This window comes from Panthera uncia (genome assembly GCF_023721935.1).
Source record: "Panthera uncia isolate 11264 chromosome B3 unlocalized genomic scaffold, Puncia_PCG_1.0 HiC_scaffold_1, whole genome shotgun sequence".
Lineage (NCBI taxonomy): Eukaryota > Metazoa > Chordata > Mammalia > Carnivora > Felidae > Panthera > Panthera uncia.
The window spans coordinates 26902996-26917146 of NW_026057582.1; the positions used below are offsets into that span (position 1 = coordinate 26902996).

The following is a 14151-nucleotide window of genomic DNA, read 5'->3' on the forward strand; positions in this document are numbered from 1 at the left end:
GCTCATGCGGGGAGAGAAGCTTTGAAGAATTCTTTGATTTCTCATTATTTTCTCAGCCTAGATGCACAGAGGCTGGGACTCTTCTGGGGAGGGCAGAAGGAGTCCCTGTAGCTGTTGAGGGGGCTAGGTGGGTTACCCCACCGTCACCACCACCAAGCAGTAAGGTTCAAGGTTGAGAGCGTGTGCTTTGGATTCTGGTGCCAAATCCAAGGAGTCGTGGATTTGAATCCCGGCCCTGCGTCTTCAGGCAAGTGACTGGCCCTCTTCTACCATAAAGCCTCATCCGTAAAATGGGTGCAACCATCTCTACAGTGCTGTTTTTGAGGATTAACAATAATAACAGTCTGTAGCTATTACCGTATTTCAGGTACTGTTCGTATGTTGTTCGTTTTTAATCCTCACAATCCTATAAGTTTGACTTGATCTTTCTGTCCCTTTACAAATGAGGCTAACTGTTCCCCTAAGCCATGTACCTAGGAATCGGCAGTGCCTGGCTGTGAATCCAGGTAGCCTGGCTCTGGAGGGACAGGACTCTTGGTCCTGATAAATGACAAGTCTGTGCAGGGAGCCTGGCACTTGGTAAGTTTGGCTGTCATCTTAATCCACATCCAGGAGATTGTGCTGACTACCTGGGTTTAAATGCAAGCTCTGCCACTTAGCTATGTGACCGTGGGTGAGATGCGTAAGCTCTCTGTGCCTCAGTTTCCTCACCTGTAAAATGCGACTAATAGTAGTCCCTGCCTCACAGAGTTGTAAGAGACAAATGAGATAACTCAGGTTGAACGTTTAGCTCAAGGCCTGGCATGTTCCCTGTGCTCCGTGCGTGTTTGGCCTTGACGTCGAGAGAAGGGATTGTGTCTCGAGACCCTCGGCGTGCAGCACAGTGGCAGGTGCTCATTGGACATGGTATAAAAAGGCTCAGTCAGCATGTACTGAATGATACAGGGCCCATCCCAGGATTGTGCTGACTGCTCTCAGCCTCAAGTTTTTCCACGTGCCAAACAGGGATAAGAATGGCACCCATAGTAGTTATAAGAATGAAGAGGAGTGGCACGTGTAAAGAAGTTAGCCCAGGGCCTCATAATGGTAAGTGCCGAACAAACATTAGGGAAAAGAGTCACAGCACGGGTGGGATCTTCACTGACTGGTTAGGAGCTTCCAGGAGCCAGCTTTGAGCCTCTGTGTGGCTTGTCTCTGGAAGAACCATCCTCTGAGACTCAGTGGTTGGCGGGGAGTGGAGGAGAGCAAGGTGAGAAGTGGCCAAGGGGAATAATCGCACAACTTCAGTGGATTAACATGAAGGTGCAATACTAGCAAGAGACCGTCATCTCTCCCCCTGAGCATATACGGGTACCTTAGGTTTTCCTGGTGGGCAGGTATGTGCCCCCAAGGCTCTTTGCTCAAAGAAGTATTTAGGAGATGTTCTTACCCAGGGATCATGAAGCCAGGTGTTGTGTCCTGTTGATATCAGTGAAGTGTCTACCTGGTCCACGTGCGGTAAAGGACTGAGTAGGTGAAGGATCACATGGGTGGCCTGGTAGCTTCCTTCTGCCATCCCCAGCTGCCTCTTCTCACCTCCTTGGCTGGAGTCTCCTTTTCTTTTTCTTTTTTTTATTAAAATTTTTTTTTAATGTTTATTTATTTTAGAGAGAGAGACAGAGGGCGAGTGGGGGCAGGATGGAGAGAGAGGGAGACACAGAACCGGAAGCAGGCTCCAGGCTCTGGGCTGTCAGCACAGAGCCTGACACAGGTCTCGAACCCACAAGCTGTAAGATCATGACCTAGGTGGAAGTTGGACGCCCAACTGACTGAGCCAGCCAGGCGCCCATCTTAATGCTGGGATTCCCCAAGACTTTCCACAGATCTTCGAAATCTCCCCCGCAAAGAGGGAGGCCATGGGAGCCAACCCAAGCATTAGTCGTCCCCCATTATTGAGCCCTAGTAGGCACTCTTAACTGTCAACAAACACACAACAATAATAGCAGCCATGCTCTGTTATAGCCAGGGACCACGCTAAACATTTCACCCCCTTGACCCTGTGAGTGGTCATCATGTGTTCTCTGCTGTGCTCCCTCTTCTGTCCCTGGCTGTGGCTTGTCCTCTACCCAGTGACTAAACATTGGGTTCCCCAGGACTGAGCCCTGGGTCCACTTCCTTCTTGCTGTACCGCTCCTAGAATGATCTCACGTATCCCCATGGATGGAAGCATTATCTCTGGGCTGACGACACCCAGATTTATATAGACGGCTTCAGCCAGACCTCTTTTCTGACCTCCAGACTCCTTCGTCGTGATGCCTACTCAACATCTGTTCTTGATATTCTCCAGACATCCCCACCCTCAACTGGTCCAAAAGGAGCTCGTCATTTCACTCCCTCTGCCAGCTCTCCTGCCCAGGTGTTACCCACCCTGTTTAAAGCCATCCACATCTACCTGAATGCTCGAGTCAGATATCTGGGGGCCATCCGGGACACCCCTCACTGAGCCCTCTTTGTTTCACTTCCTAAATCCCTCGGGGGCCTGTCTGCTTCTCCCTGCTGCCCCTGCTGCCTCTCCAGTCTAAGGAGCCAGTATGGGCTCCCGGGTGACTGCTGCAGCCTGCTGGCTGCTCTCCCCACTCTCTGGGTCTTTCTCCATAAACCATATCATAACACATCTCTGTTCACTCCTTCCTGCCGCGGTGTACCCAGCCTCGTCTCCCAGAACTCCCCCGGCTCACCGAATCCAGCCTGGGTTCCTGGAAGACACATCCTCCAGGCTGTTGCACATGCTGCTCTGTTTGCTTTTCCTTCTCTCTCTATGCAGCCAGCTCCTTGTCATCTTTCCCATCTCTGTTTCAAGTGCCTCTCCTCAGAGGAGCTCCCCTAACCCTTCCGTCAGGGCTTGCCCACACCAGCCTTGTTATTCTGGATCCTAGCCCCCTTGACTTTTTCCCCTCCATGACTCATACCTTGGTTTGGGTTTTCCTATTTATGTGTTTATTTGTTTTGCGACTCTCTAAGTTGGAAGCTCCATGAAGGAAAGGACAATGTCTGTCCTGCTTACCATCCTAGGTAAATAGTAAATGTTGGATGCGTGACCATTTTCTAGATGACACTGAGGCTCACAGAGGTGAGCTAAAGTCCCACAGAATCTGAACACAGGTCTCTGACTGCAGGGTTGTTCTCCCCGCTGTGCTTCTGCCATGACCTTGGCTGAATTGTAAGCAGGAGTGGTGTATTCCCCGCCTCCTGATCCTCCTGGGTCCTGGGCAGGGATCTGGTGCTCTTGGAGAACAGCGTGGTGGGCTTCATGTCAACCACAGAACTCTCTTCCATGCCCCGAAGCTACTCCCCTGGAAAAGGCTGGTTCCTGGGCCCATCCCTGTTGGAGGTTGTCCTGGGGCCCCATCCCATCCTTCTCTCCTCTCCAGAGGCCCCTCTGGCACTGACACCTCCAAACCCTGCCTGTTCTCAGACAAGGCCCCGGGGCTGCAGGGATAGTGGGGTAACTCTTCTGCTTTGGCGCAGGAGCTGGAGACAAACCCAGGCCTGAGCCCTGGGCCGTGAGCCCTGCCCAGTGGTCTCCCTCCTCATGCCTGCTGGAGCCGGTGGGAATTGGGCCTGCTCTCTGCCCTTGGCCTCCTGCCCCTGACTGGCCCAGCGTTGTGGCATTTGTTAATGCAATTAGCAGGGCGGTCCATGCCGAGGGGCTGGGGGCCAAGGTCTGACTCACACCTCCCCTTCCTCCCCTCTGGCCGCCAAACGGTAGAGGCCCGCTTGGCCTGCCAGACGGCGTCTGCAGAGAGCACACGAGGGGCCAAGAACGGCATCTTTCTCTCATTAGAGGCTTTTATGTGAACACAACTGCTATTTTGGAGCCGGGTGCTTGGCTGGCCCCTGAGCCCCAGTGCTGTTTCCAGCCGTCCCGAGAACAGCTGCGGCGGGAGCCGGGCAAGTCCTTGAGGACCTGACTTTTCCCACAACCTGGGGTCTCAGGGCCCAGATTGGGGCCTGGAGACACAGCCGCCGGGCGGAGCTCGGGTGTGGACAGGGCCTAGGTGGACTCTGAAGTCGTCTGGGGACCCGACGGGCATTTCCTTGCCTCAGAGATCTCTAACAATCAAAGTCTCTTTCTGTGGAAAGCAAAGGTCAAGGCTATGCAGAAACTGCTCAAGCCGTAGTGGACACCCCACCCCCTGTAAGAGAATTCCAGGGCCAACCAAAACTTCTGGGTGAGGGCCTAAGTTGGGGTGCCCAGGGCAGGGCTGAGATAAACACTGAGGGTGGGGAAGAGACTGTCCTGTCTGCAAAGGCCTCTGGATGTAGAAGGGGACAGGGCCCTGTCCTGAGGGAGGGATCGGTAATTTAGTGGGTAGGTTCTTTGTGTCCCACTGACACGGATTTTAGGGAAAATGGAGGTTTAATCTGGGGAGCAACTGAGCTTCAGGTGAGGGGGTGCTGGGCCCAGAGTCTGACCTGCAGCCAAGGCTCATCTCCCAGACAAGAGGCACCAGAACTGTGGCTTCTGTGACTGAGGAACCGAATTTTACATTTTATTTGATTTTAATCAATTTCATGTTAAATAACCTCATACAGCTTGTGGCTGCAGCATTAGACTGTTGCGTCGCACAGCTGTAGAGAGTGCAGTGCCCCTCCACACCCACGATCTCTCTTGAGACTCACATGACTCTTTGAGGCAGGAATTATCAGCCCCCTTTTATAGAAGAGATCACTGAGGCACCGGTTGAGGCATCTCGCTGAGATGAGACGAGTCCAAGGTCACACAGCAGGGATGTGGCTGAGCCGGGGTCAAACCAAACCCTTCTGACTCCCAGCCTCATGTTCTTTCTGCTACCAAGTAGCTGATCAGAGGCTCAGAGCAGGAGTAAGGCCACACGGCGAGAGCTATTTCCAGAATCCCCCCGGGCCTGCCCATTCTGAGTTTGGTCTCCTCCCAGAGGCAGGGGTTTGTGTGGAAAATCTGAGCAAACCTCAGCTCAACTGTTCTGGAGTGGAGTGAAGGGAGAAGGGGCACAGCCAGAAGATGGGGGTTGGAGGGAACGATGCCTTCTATTTCTTACTTTCAAAGCAATTTCAGGAGTTTTCTTTTTATTCCCCTCTCTTTCGGCATCCTGCTAACTGCACAGAGCTGAACTCCCAAAGTTGAAACTTTCCACATGTCCAATCCTCAGTGAGGAAGAGAGTGCCAGGAGAGTGTAGAAAAGCAAGGGTTCAGGAGAAGCCCAAATTATGAATGGCTAAGGACTGGCATTGGGGAGTGAGCACCGGGGAGGCTGAAACAGCCTTGCTTGCTGGTTGTCTGAGGAAGCTGGCTTCTGGGTGGGGGGCGGGGGGTGCTGGCTGTGCCCTTCGTGGCATCATGATTGACAACCTTTTTACCAATAATCAGTGAATACTCACGAAAGCCATGTACCCCATCCTGGTTAATTTCTCAAGTATAAAGCATGATCTCTGCTCCTGTGGAAAAGTGGGAGAGAGGAGGCTCCAAGAACAAAACATAAAGACTTCCCGGCTGGCCACGGCTGGGAGTTTTCTCTCCTAAAATTCTCGCAACACTGCATGGAGCTGCCTGCCCCGGGGCCCTTGGCATTTCCTTTTCTGCTTTATGCAGCAGGCCCTGCCATCGGCTGTTCTGACAGGGATGATTTCCTTTCTGATCCTTCAGCTTTGAAACCTGTGTTCATTTGACAGGAACGTTTTGCTTCAGTCTCCTTTCAACAAAAGGACACATGACCACTCTTGCCGAGGGGTCCCAAACTTCTGGATTTCATGCACCAGTAAAATATCCAAAAACCTCATAGGTACCGAAGTACAGTAGCCAACTTTTCATTTTGCCACGTGAGGATGTTAGAAATACAAACTACCAGGGCACCTGGGTGGCTCAGTCGGTTAAGCGTCCGACTTCGGCTCAGGTCATGATCTCGCTGTCCGTGAGTTCGAGCCCCGCATCAGGCTCTGTGCTGACAGCTCAGAGCCTGGAGCCTGTTTCAGATTCTGTGTCTCCCTCTCTCTCTGACCCTCCCCCGTTCATGCTCTGTCTCTCTCTGTCTCAAAAATAAATAAACGTTAAAAAAAAAAAATTTAATAAAAAAAAAAAAAGAAATACAAACTACCATTTGCCATCACTTTTAATTTAAAAAGAACATCAAGGGGTACCTCCGGGGTGGCTCAGTTGGTTGAGCGTCCGACTTCAGCTCAGGTCACGATTGCCTGGTTGGTGAGTTCGAGCCCCACATAGGGCTCTCTGCTGTCAGCCTGTCAGTGCAGAACCCGCTTCAAATCTTCTGTGCCCCTCTCTCTGCCCCTTCCTCTGCTTGCGCTCTCTCAAAAATAAACAAACATTTAAAAAATAAATAAATTAAAGGGGCTCCTGGGTGGCTCAGTCGGTTAAGCGTCTGACTTCGGCTCAGGTCATGATTTCACAGTTCATGGGTTCGAGCCCCACGTCGGGTTCTGTGCTGACAGCTCAGAGCCTGGGGCCTGCTTCAGATTCTGTGTCTCCCCCTCTCTCTGCCCCTCCCCCGCTTGCACTCTGAGAAATAAAATGAAAACATTAATAAAAAAATTTTTAAATAAATATATAAATAATAAATAAATAAAGGGAGTACCAAAAAAAAAAGTAGGAAAGACATTATCTCAAAATAAAAGACACTTTTTAAATGGGAAAATAGCATTACAAAAAAACTCGGGGCAACTTTTTAATTTTCTTCATTTTATGGCAGACCAGTAAAAACGGTCATAAGAATGTGCCCTTGACAGATGGGCACTAGGAACCACCACTTTGAACCATTTGGGGGTGACTTTGGGGGTAGTGGAGAGAGAAGAGAGGAGTTTCAGCTCCAGTCCCATAAGGCAATGCCCCGCTCAGAACAGAAGCGTGACCCCTTTAGTGAGGAGGTCAGGTAGTTCCCTGCATCTTGCTGAAACATGTAAAACAACTCAAGAGAGGGTGCAGATCGTGTCAGTGAGAGCTGGCTCAAAACCTCCAAAACCCTGACACCTGGCAAATCTGGGCCTCTGTGCAGTTTCGTAAATGGTTGATCCAGAGAGGTTATCTTCCCCAGCAGGTTTTTTTCTGCCAACCAACCTGGCTGGCTTGGAAGACTTTTAGAACTTTTATTTACCATGGCATTCCATCCATCCATCCATAAGTGCTGTTTTTATGGTTTCCCTCAACCACCCATTTTCAATAAGCTGTTCATTGTACCAGCCGATGTTGGCCAACCCGGGTCCTCAGTGAGGACCTAACGCCCTGCCTGGCAAGGGGCTTCTGTGGTTGTGAGAACCCACCCTTGGGCAGAGCTTCCTCCACGCAGGAACCAGCTTTGTTGTCTTTGTGCCCCCCCCCACCCCCGCCCCCCGGCAGTCAGTCTGGCCAAGGCAGGGTGCCCACCAATTGTTGATGGAATAGAGTAGCAAATAAGGCAGAACCAGAAGTGAGTGAATCAAAATAAAAGTGAGACAGGGAGGCCTGCAGGATTTCAGGTCTGGGGTTTCTAGAGTGTGAAAGATCTTATTATTAAAGTCAAGAATGGGCCATCCTGGGGCCCAAGAGGAGAAGGACAGAAGCCAGACTGGTTTTGAAAAGCTGTCTTAAGGCAAGGACTGCCCACTCAAAGGTGGAAGGGAGACTGGGATTGGGACAGGCTGTGTGACACTCCTCTCACCCAGGCCAGGCTTTGGTCACAGCCGGCAGGGAGATGGTCCGAGAGACTAGGCGCCCTGCGGTGTTCATGGGAAAACACTCAGGCCTTCCCTTTTTACTTCCTCTCAAAACTAAAGCAGGGCCAAGACCTGCCCTGAACAAACCTGCTTCCGCAGTATTCACTGACCTTGGTTTGGCTGCCTGGCTGGTCTCTGGGGTGGTGGTGACGGGGCCTGGTGGGTGGTCAGGTGGGGGCCAAGTCCCCAGAGTGGCAGCCAGGAGATAGGCCCAAATCTTGCCACTGTGGCAGTGTGTGTTTGGGGAAGCGCTCAGGGTCAATCTTCTGACATGGTCTGTTTATCTGGAGGCCAGGGGCCTTCCAGGAAGTGATGCTGAGGCAGTCAGGAAATGCTCTGGCAACAGGATTCAGCTCATGGTTGGAATCCTGAAGTAAGACCTGTATTTCCCCACTCTCTCCTGAGTAGGCAGATTGCCCTTGACCGACATGATGACCGATCAACACATCCTTTGTGTCTCTGATCAGCACCACCTCCTCCAGGAAGCCTTCCGTGACTTTCCCTTCTCCTTGCCTCAGCCTGGGTTCGAGGATCTGGCTGACATTTTTCACATGACCTATCTCCTGGCTTCCATATGAGACAATACACTTCATGCATGAGAGATTGGTTCTTTCTGCCATAGGCCTCACACCTAGTGAGTCCTCTATGAATGTTCACTGGATGAATGCATGAACTGGTAAACATGGTCCATCATCATCTAAGATTTACTGTGTGGGCTCTGGAGAGGGACAGGGTCCTGAAGTCTCCACCACCTGCAAAGGTGCATTCGGTGGCTGACTTGAAGCCACCAGATCCCTTCATTTCATCAGCAGCTCCAGGTAGAGGTTCAGAAATGGTAGGGAGGAAGCAGTGGGGAGGAAAGAGCCTGGGTTTTGCAGTCAAACAGACCTGGATTCGAATCCTAGATCTACCACTGACTAGCTGGGTGACCTCGGGCAAGTTTTTACCCTCTCTGAGCTTGAGGCCTTATCTGTGAAATGAGAATCATAATCACCCTTGCTGCAAAGGATTGTTGTTAGGGTTAAATGAGATAGTATATGCAAAGTACTGTGCCTGGCATAGTGTAAACACCCAATAGATAGTAGCTGCCTTAATAAAAAATAATCTGTCATTGGTGCGCGTATACTAGGGCTAAGGATGCAAAGAGGTGTAAGGGACAGCCACAGGACCTGATCACAGGAATCCATGGGGAATTGGGCCACATACGTGAACACCCATCATGCTGACGGCAGCATGCCCACTGAGCGGTGTGCACGGTGAGTGCCAGTCCCAGCTGCTCACAGGAGGGTGCACTAGCTCGAGGCGGTCATCAGGGATGGGGAAGATGCCTTAAGGGAACGGTAGGACTTAGGTTAAGTGGAGAGGAATTGGAAAGAGTTCCAAGGAGGGACCACAGTACACACAGAGGCAGAAAGAAGAGAGAGCCACACCCACAGGCCGGTCTGGCCACCGAGGATTAATTTAGAGGGATTGATTGTTAGAGGGAGATCAGACGGGGGAAGGTGTTCAGTGCTGATCTCTGGAGGCGCCCGGGAGCCAGTGAGTGTCTCCGAGAGGGGGGTGGCATGGGCCAAGTGGAATTTTGGAGAGATTTATTCAGACTGGCCCCTCGTGTGGACTCCAGGCCTGTTCTCAGAAAGAAGAGTACAGCTCAGGAAATCCCAGGCTCAGGATCTGTGTCGTGGTGCCTGGTATTTTAATGCACTTAGAATAACTGAGGCCCACGAGGGTCTGCGTGATCTGCCTCTGTTTCCCTGACCTTGCATGCTCTCCCCTATCACCAGACCCCAGCCTCCCTGGACCTCTGGCACTTTCTCGAACGTACCCTGCTCCCTCCAGCCCCCAGAGCTTTGGATGTGCCTGGCTGGCTGTCTGCCTGGAAGACCTTGGCCTATCCACCTCCTTTGTATCTGTTGTGGCCGGCTCTTCAGAGAGACCTGTCCTGATCTCCCCATCTAAAGTCACGTATGGGCCACCGCATCGCCCTGTTTAATTGTCTTCACAGCCTGAGATACCGCCCGAAGCAATGTTATGGTACTTTCTCATTTCCTGTTGGTCCCCCCCACTGGACTGTGGGCTCCACGTAGACAAAGACATTGTCCCTGGTGCCTAGTAGGGGCTCAGCAAATATTTGTTGAGTGAATGAGTGACAGATAGAGGCAACTTTGGGTTTAGAGGATCCAACATGAGCCTAACCATGCTCTCCTGGGTTCTTTTGTGTTCGTGTTCCCCATGCAGGGCCCCGCATCCCGATGTGTACCTCTGCATGGGACTCTCTCTCCCATGACTGCTAGTCACTGGAGGGGACTCCAGATTTGGCAAGGTGATGAAGGGCAGTGAAAAGTCATGGCTCTGGGGGGCCAGTGGCTGCTGCACAGCACCAGCTCAGAGGAAGGGGCCCCGGTCCAGCCCCACTTTGCCCCCAGGCTGGATCCAGGGCCCAGGAGCCAGAATTCTTCCTGCTTTTGGGCAGGAGTTCTACCACTTGCTAAGGAAGGTGAGGAGCTTGAGAGCAGATGCTCTCCAAAGAGGAAGAAGAGAGACTATCAATGCTGAAGATGTCTTTGAGAGACCCTTAGGATGCCCCCAGCCTCCTCAGTCTGCCCTTCATGTGATTCATGAGGAAATTGGGGCTAAATGAGATCAAGATCACGCAGCTCACAGAAGACAGAAAAACCCCAACAACTCAACCTCCCCCCGCCCCTTGACTTTCAGGCCAGTGTTGAGCCCTTTCCCATGAAAGAAACTCATTCATTCATTCATTGTTTGTTTGTTTGTTTATTGAGAATCTACTCTGTGACAGTCTCTATTCCAAGTTCTGGGGCAGCCGGAGGGAAGAAAACAAAACATCTGCCCTCTGGGACTTTCAGTCTGGGAGGAGAGACAGACAACCAGAAGTGAGCACAAATGTACCATACAATGTCAAGTGCCTCACACCTTTGGCCATTCGGTGTCTGCTTGGCTGTTCAGAGATGACAGGGGAACCTCACCCTGGGGACTGGAGGGGGGAGGCGGGGACAAATGGGCCCAGGGAGCCTTCTGAGGCCAGAGTCGGGCTCCCTGCTTGAGTGGGGAAGCCCAAGCAGCACCAGCCAGGAAAGTGTCAGGACGTCCGGGCCCCTGCCCTCATCCCTCTCCCTGTCTTCCCAGCTGTGTGCCAGCCGCCCTGCCAGAACCGGGGATCCTGTAGCCGGCCCCAGCTCTGCGTGTGCCGCTCCGGCTTCCGGGGAGCCCGCTGCGAGGAGGTCATTCCTGAGGAGGAATTTGACCCCCAGAACTCGAGGCCAGTGCCCCGGCGCTCAGCCGAGGGGTCACCCAACCCACGCAGGAGCAGTGCAGCCAGAGAAAGCACCACGACACCCAGAACACGCTCGCTGGCCTCGCAGCTGCCGCCGGCCAGGTAAGTCCTCAGTGGGACCTCGGGTCCAGGGGTAAGTCTCTCTCTCTCTCTCTCTCTCTCTCTCTCTCTCTCTCGATATCTTCCTTAGGACTGTTTGGTGAAGACCTCGGTGGGGAAGACCAGAGTTATCCTTCCTTCCCTCCTCCCTGCTCTCTTCCCCTTTCCCTGCCCTGACCAGAGGTGCAGGGAGCAGAAACGTGGGTGTTGGGGTTGGCACAGGCTTTTTCAGGCTGGGGTGGCCAGGAGAGGTGGGAAGTGGAGTCTCTACCCTCCAGTCCTGGGAGAAAGCTGAGGAGGGCATGTACCCGGGCCCTCTTGTTTCGAATCCTGGCGTGGCCGCTTCCTGGCTGCGTGGCCTTAGGCAAGTTATTTACCTCTCTGATTCCTCATCAGTGAGGCGGGGACAATGATGATAATCACAAGCATGGAATGGTTGTAAGGATTAAGTTAGTTAATGTGAAGAAAGTGCTTAAAACAGTGGCTGCCACATAGTAAACTCTTTATAAGTGTTTTCCTCTGGGGCATCTGGGTGGCTCAGTCGACTGAGCGTCCAACTTTGGCTCAGGTCATGATCTCACAGTTTGTGAGTTGGAGCCCCAAGTTGGGCTCTGTGCTGACAGCTCTGAGCCTGGAGCCTGCTTCTTCAGATTCCGTGATTCAGATTCAGATTCTCTCTCTGCCCGTCCCCCACTCACGCTCTGTCTCTCTTTCTCAAAAATAAATAAACATTAAAAAAAAAAATGTTTTCCTCCTCCACCTCCTGCCCTGCCTATGGTCCATGCAGGAAGGACCCCTCTGCCTGAAGAAACCCTTCAGTTCATTCACTGCTCAGCAGTAACCTCTCTCCTTGAAGGGGAAGAAAAGGAGCATGTGGGGTGAGGGGAATGTTCATGGGCAGGATTCCCTGGCCTGCTTACCAGCCAACCTGGCTAGACTTTTTCTAGCTCTGGACAGGAAATCTGAACTCTGTAAACTGGTCCATTTCTAGGGGGCTGTGTTTTCCTTTTGGTTTTCAGGCTCGTTTTTCCATTCGCTTCCTACTTAAGATGTTCTTTCTGAAATGTTGCAACCTTGTCTTGCTGAACTAAGGGGAAAAAGGAGTGGTCCTCTGGGAGGCCAGGAGAACCAGGGAGAGGAGGCTGACCTCAAGATCAGGGCCCCAGCAGAAAAGCTCAGGAGAGAAAGGAAAGGAGCTTGAGATCGTCCAGCAACTCGGAAGGGGGAGGCAACCAGGGTCTCAGTAAGGTAGGGGTCCAGAGCCCCAACCACCCAGGCAGGTAGTTTCCCAGGGCAGCCAGAAGCACAAAGAGCACAAGGCTAGACTCAGGCTGAGGTCTAGGGAGATCCAAATCAAAACCAGAAGAGCCAGACCCTTTGGCCAAGGCCTTGGGATGCGGGGGCAGAGAGAAGGGCAGAGCTAGTGGCCAGGTAGACAACATAGGAAGCAGAGTGAATGACCTGGGATTGGCTGTGAGCAGGTGGACAGGGCCTGAGCCTTGTTATGGTTGGTCCCAGCTGTTGATGCAAGGTAGGTGGGCCTGGTGTGAAGACATCTGGAAGAACACCAGAGGTACAAGCTCCAGAGTCAGCCCAGAGCAGGATGGGAGTAGAGTCCTTCCAGCCTGGAATTCACCAGCAAGCTCTCTTCTGGCTTGCAGGGCTCGTTCGTTTTATAATGCACAGAATCCCTGTTGTTATGCGCGAGCGGGGATGGGGGATAGTTGCCATGCTGTCCGTTGTACTCTGGCGTCAGAGCTGTTCAACATCCCCTGCCCCATCTTGCCAGCCCATCCCGCCCCTGCTATTCAAGGCCCAGTCCCACTTTCTCCAAAAGGCCCTCTGATCACTTCCGCCCAGCTCTCTGACCCCCTGCAACGCATCCCTTGTGGATCTATGCCCTGTGTCTGCAATCAGACTGTGTGGCCTGGGCCCTGGAAGGCAGTGACTCCGTCTCTCCTCTTTGGATCTCCCGCAAAGCTCCTCCCACAGTGCTCACTTACAGAAAATGCTCAGTCCACATTTGCTTCACTGGGTCCAAACTGAAGAGTCACCTAGAAAGCGTCCACCCAGCATTGGCTCCTCGCCTTGTACCTGGAACCAACACACCAGCCCCTGTGCTGCTCTGAGTACAGGAAGAGGTGAGGCTCTGTGCTTCCGGGTGGAGCACCTCACACTCTCCCTCGGGACAGTCCGTTCATCTGCTCACCGGACCAGAAGCTCCCTGAGAGTAGGGACTATGTCCTGCTCTCTTATGGATGTGTCCTTGGTACCCAATACTATGCTTGGCTCGCTGTAGGTGCTCAACTTATGTGAGCGAAATGAATCGACGGATGAGGCCCAGTGCTGGGGAGAGGACGAGGCTGGGTTACACGAGCCTTCCGTCCCCCAGCAAAGGATCCATGTGTGCGAGAGGCCGTGGAGGGCGAGGGCCCACAGTGAGGTCAATGGCCCACGGCAGGGACGTCCTCTTCGAGCCTCACAGCCTCCCTGGCCAGGGGCTACCGTGTGGTCGTGAATGAGCTACAGCCTCCAGGCCGGCCCAGTCTCTCTGTCTCTGCCCCGGGACCTCAGTGCCATGAAATCTGGGAAAGTCCGAGTGGCCTGCTGTTGGCCCAGCTGTGTTTTGCTTTGAGAGGCCAAATCCCGCTTGCCTGGTGGTGTCAGACATTTCCTGTGAGCTTGGCTAGGTTCCCCAAGCAGCCTTTGGCCTCTTTCCTGATGGCAACTTGCACAGGCCCTTGGTGTCCAGATAGAGGGACTGGCATGAAGCAGGGGGCACTCTAGAAGTGAGAGGGGGGCCCAAAATATCTGGGGAGGGGAGACACTGCAAGGATTGGTGATGTCCGGGAAACCCCCTTCAGGAAAACACCAGACAGAGGCCAAGAGACGTGTGTTCCCGAAGGAAGTCGAAAGGGAGGGGCCAGGAACGTCTAGGGCAGCAGCAGCAGCAGCTCGCCCTATGCAGAGGCAGACGTGGATGGAGGTCGTCCAGCTGTGGCCTGGGCCGGCTGCAGGGGCCTGGAGACTCC

At 52.9% G+C, this 14151-nt stretch overlaps 1 protein-coding gene across 1 annotated transcript in view; it reads left to right on the forward strand.

Annotated features, from left to right (window-relative positions):
- The window catches only part of LTBP2 (latent transforming growth factor beta binding protein 2), a 105468-nt gene that overhangs the window by 13766 nt on the left and 77551 nt on the right, over positions 1–14151 (forward strand). Inside the window, exon 3 of the mRNA XM_049612485.1 lies at positions 10873–11122. Within this exon, the coding sequence (XP_049468442.1) occupies positions 10873–11122 (250 nt within the window). The remainder of the gene's footprint in view (positions 1–10872; positions 11123–14151) is intronic.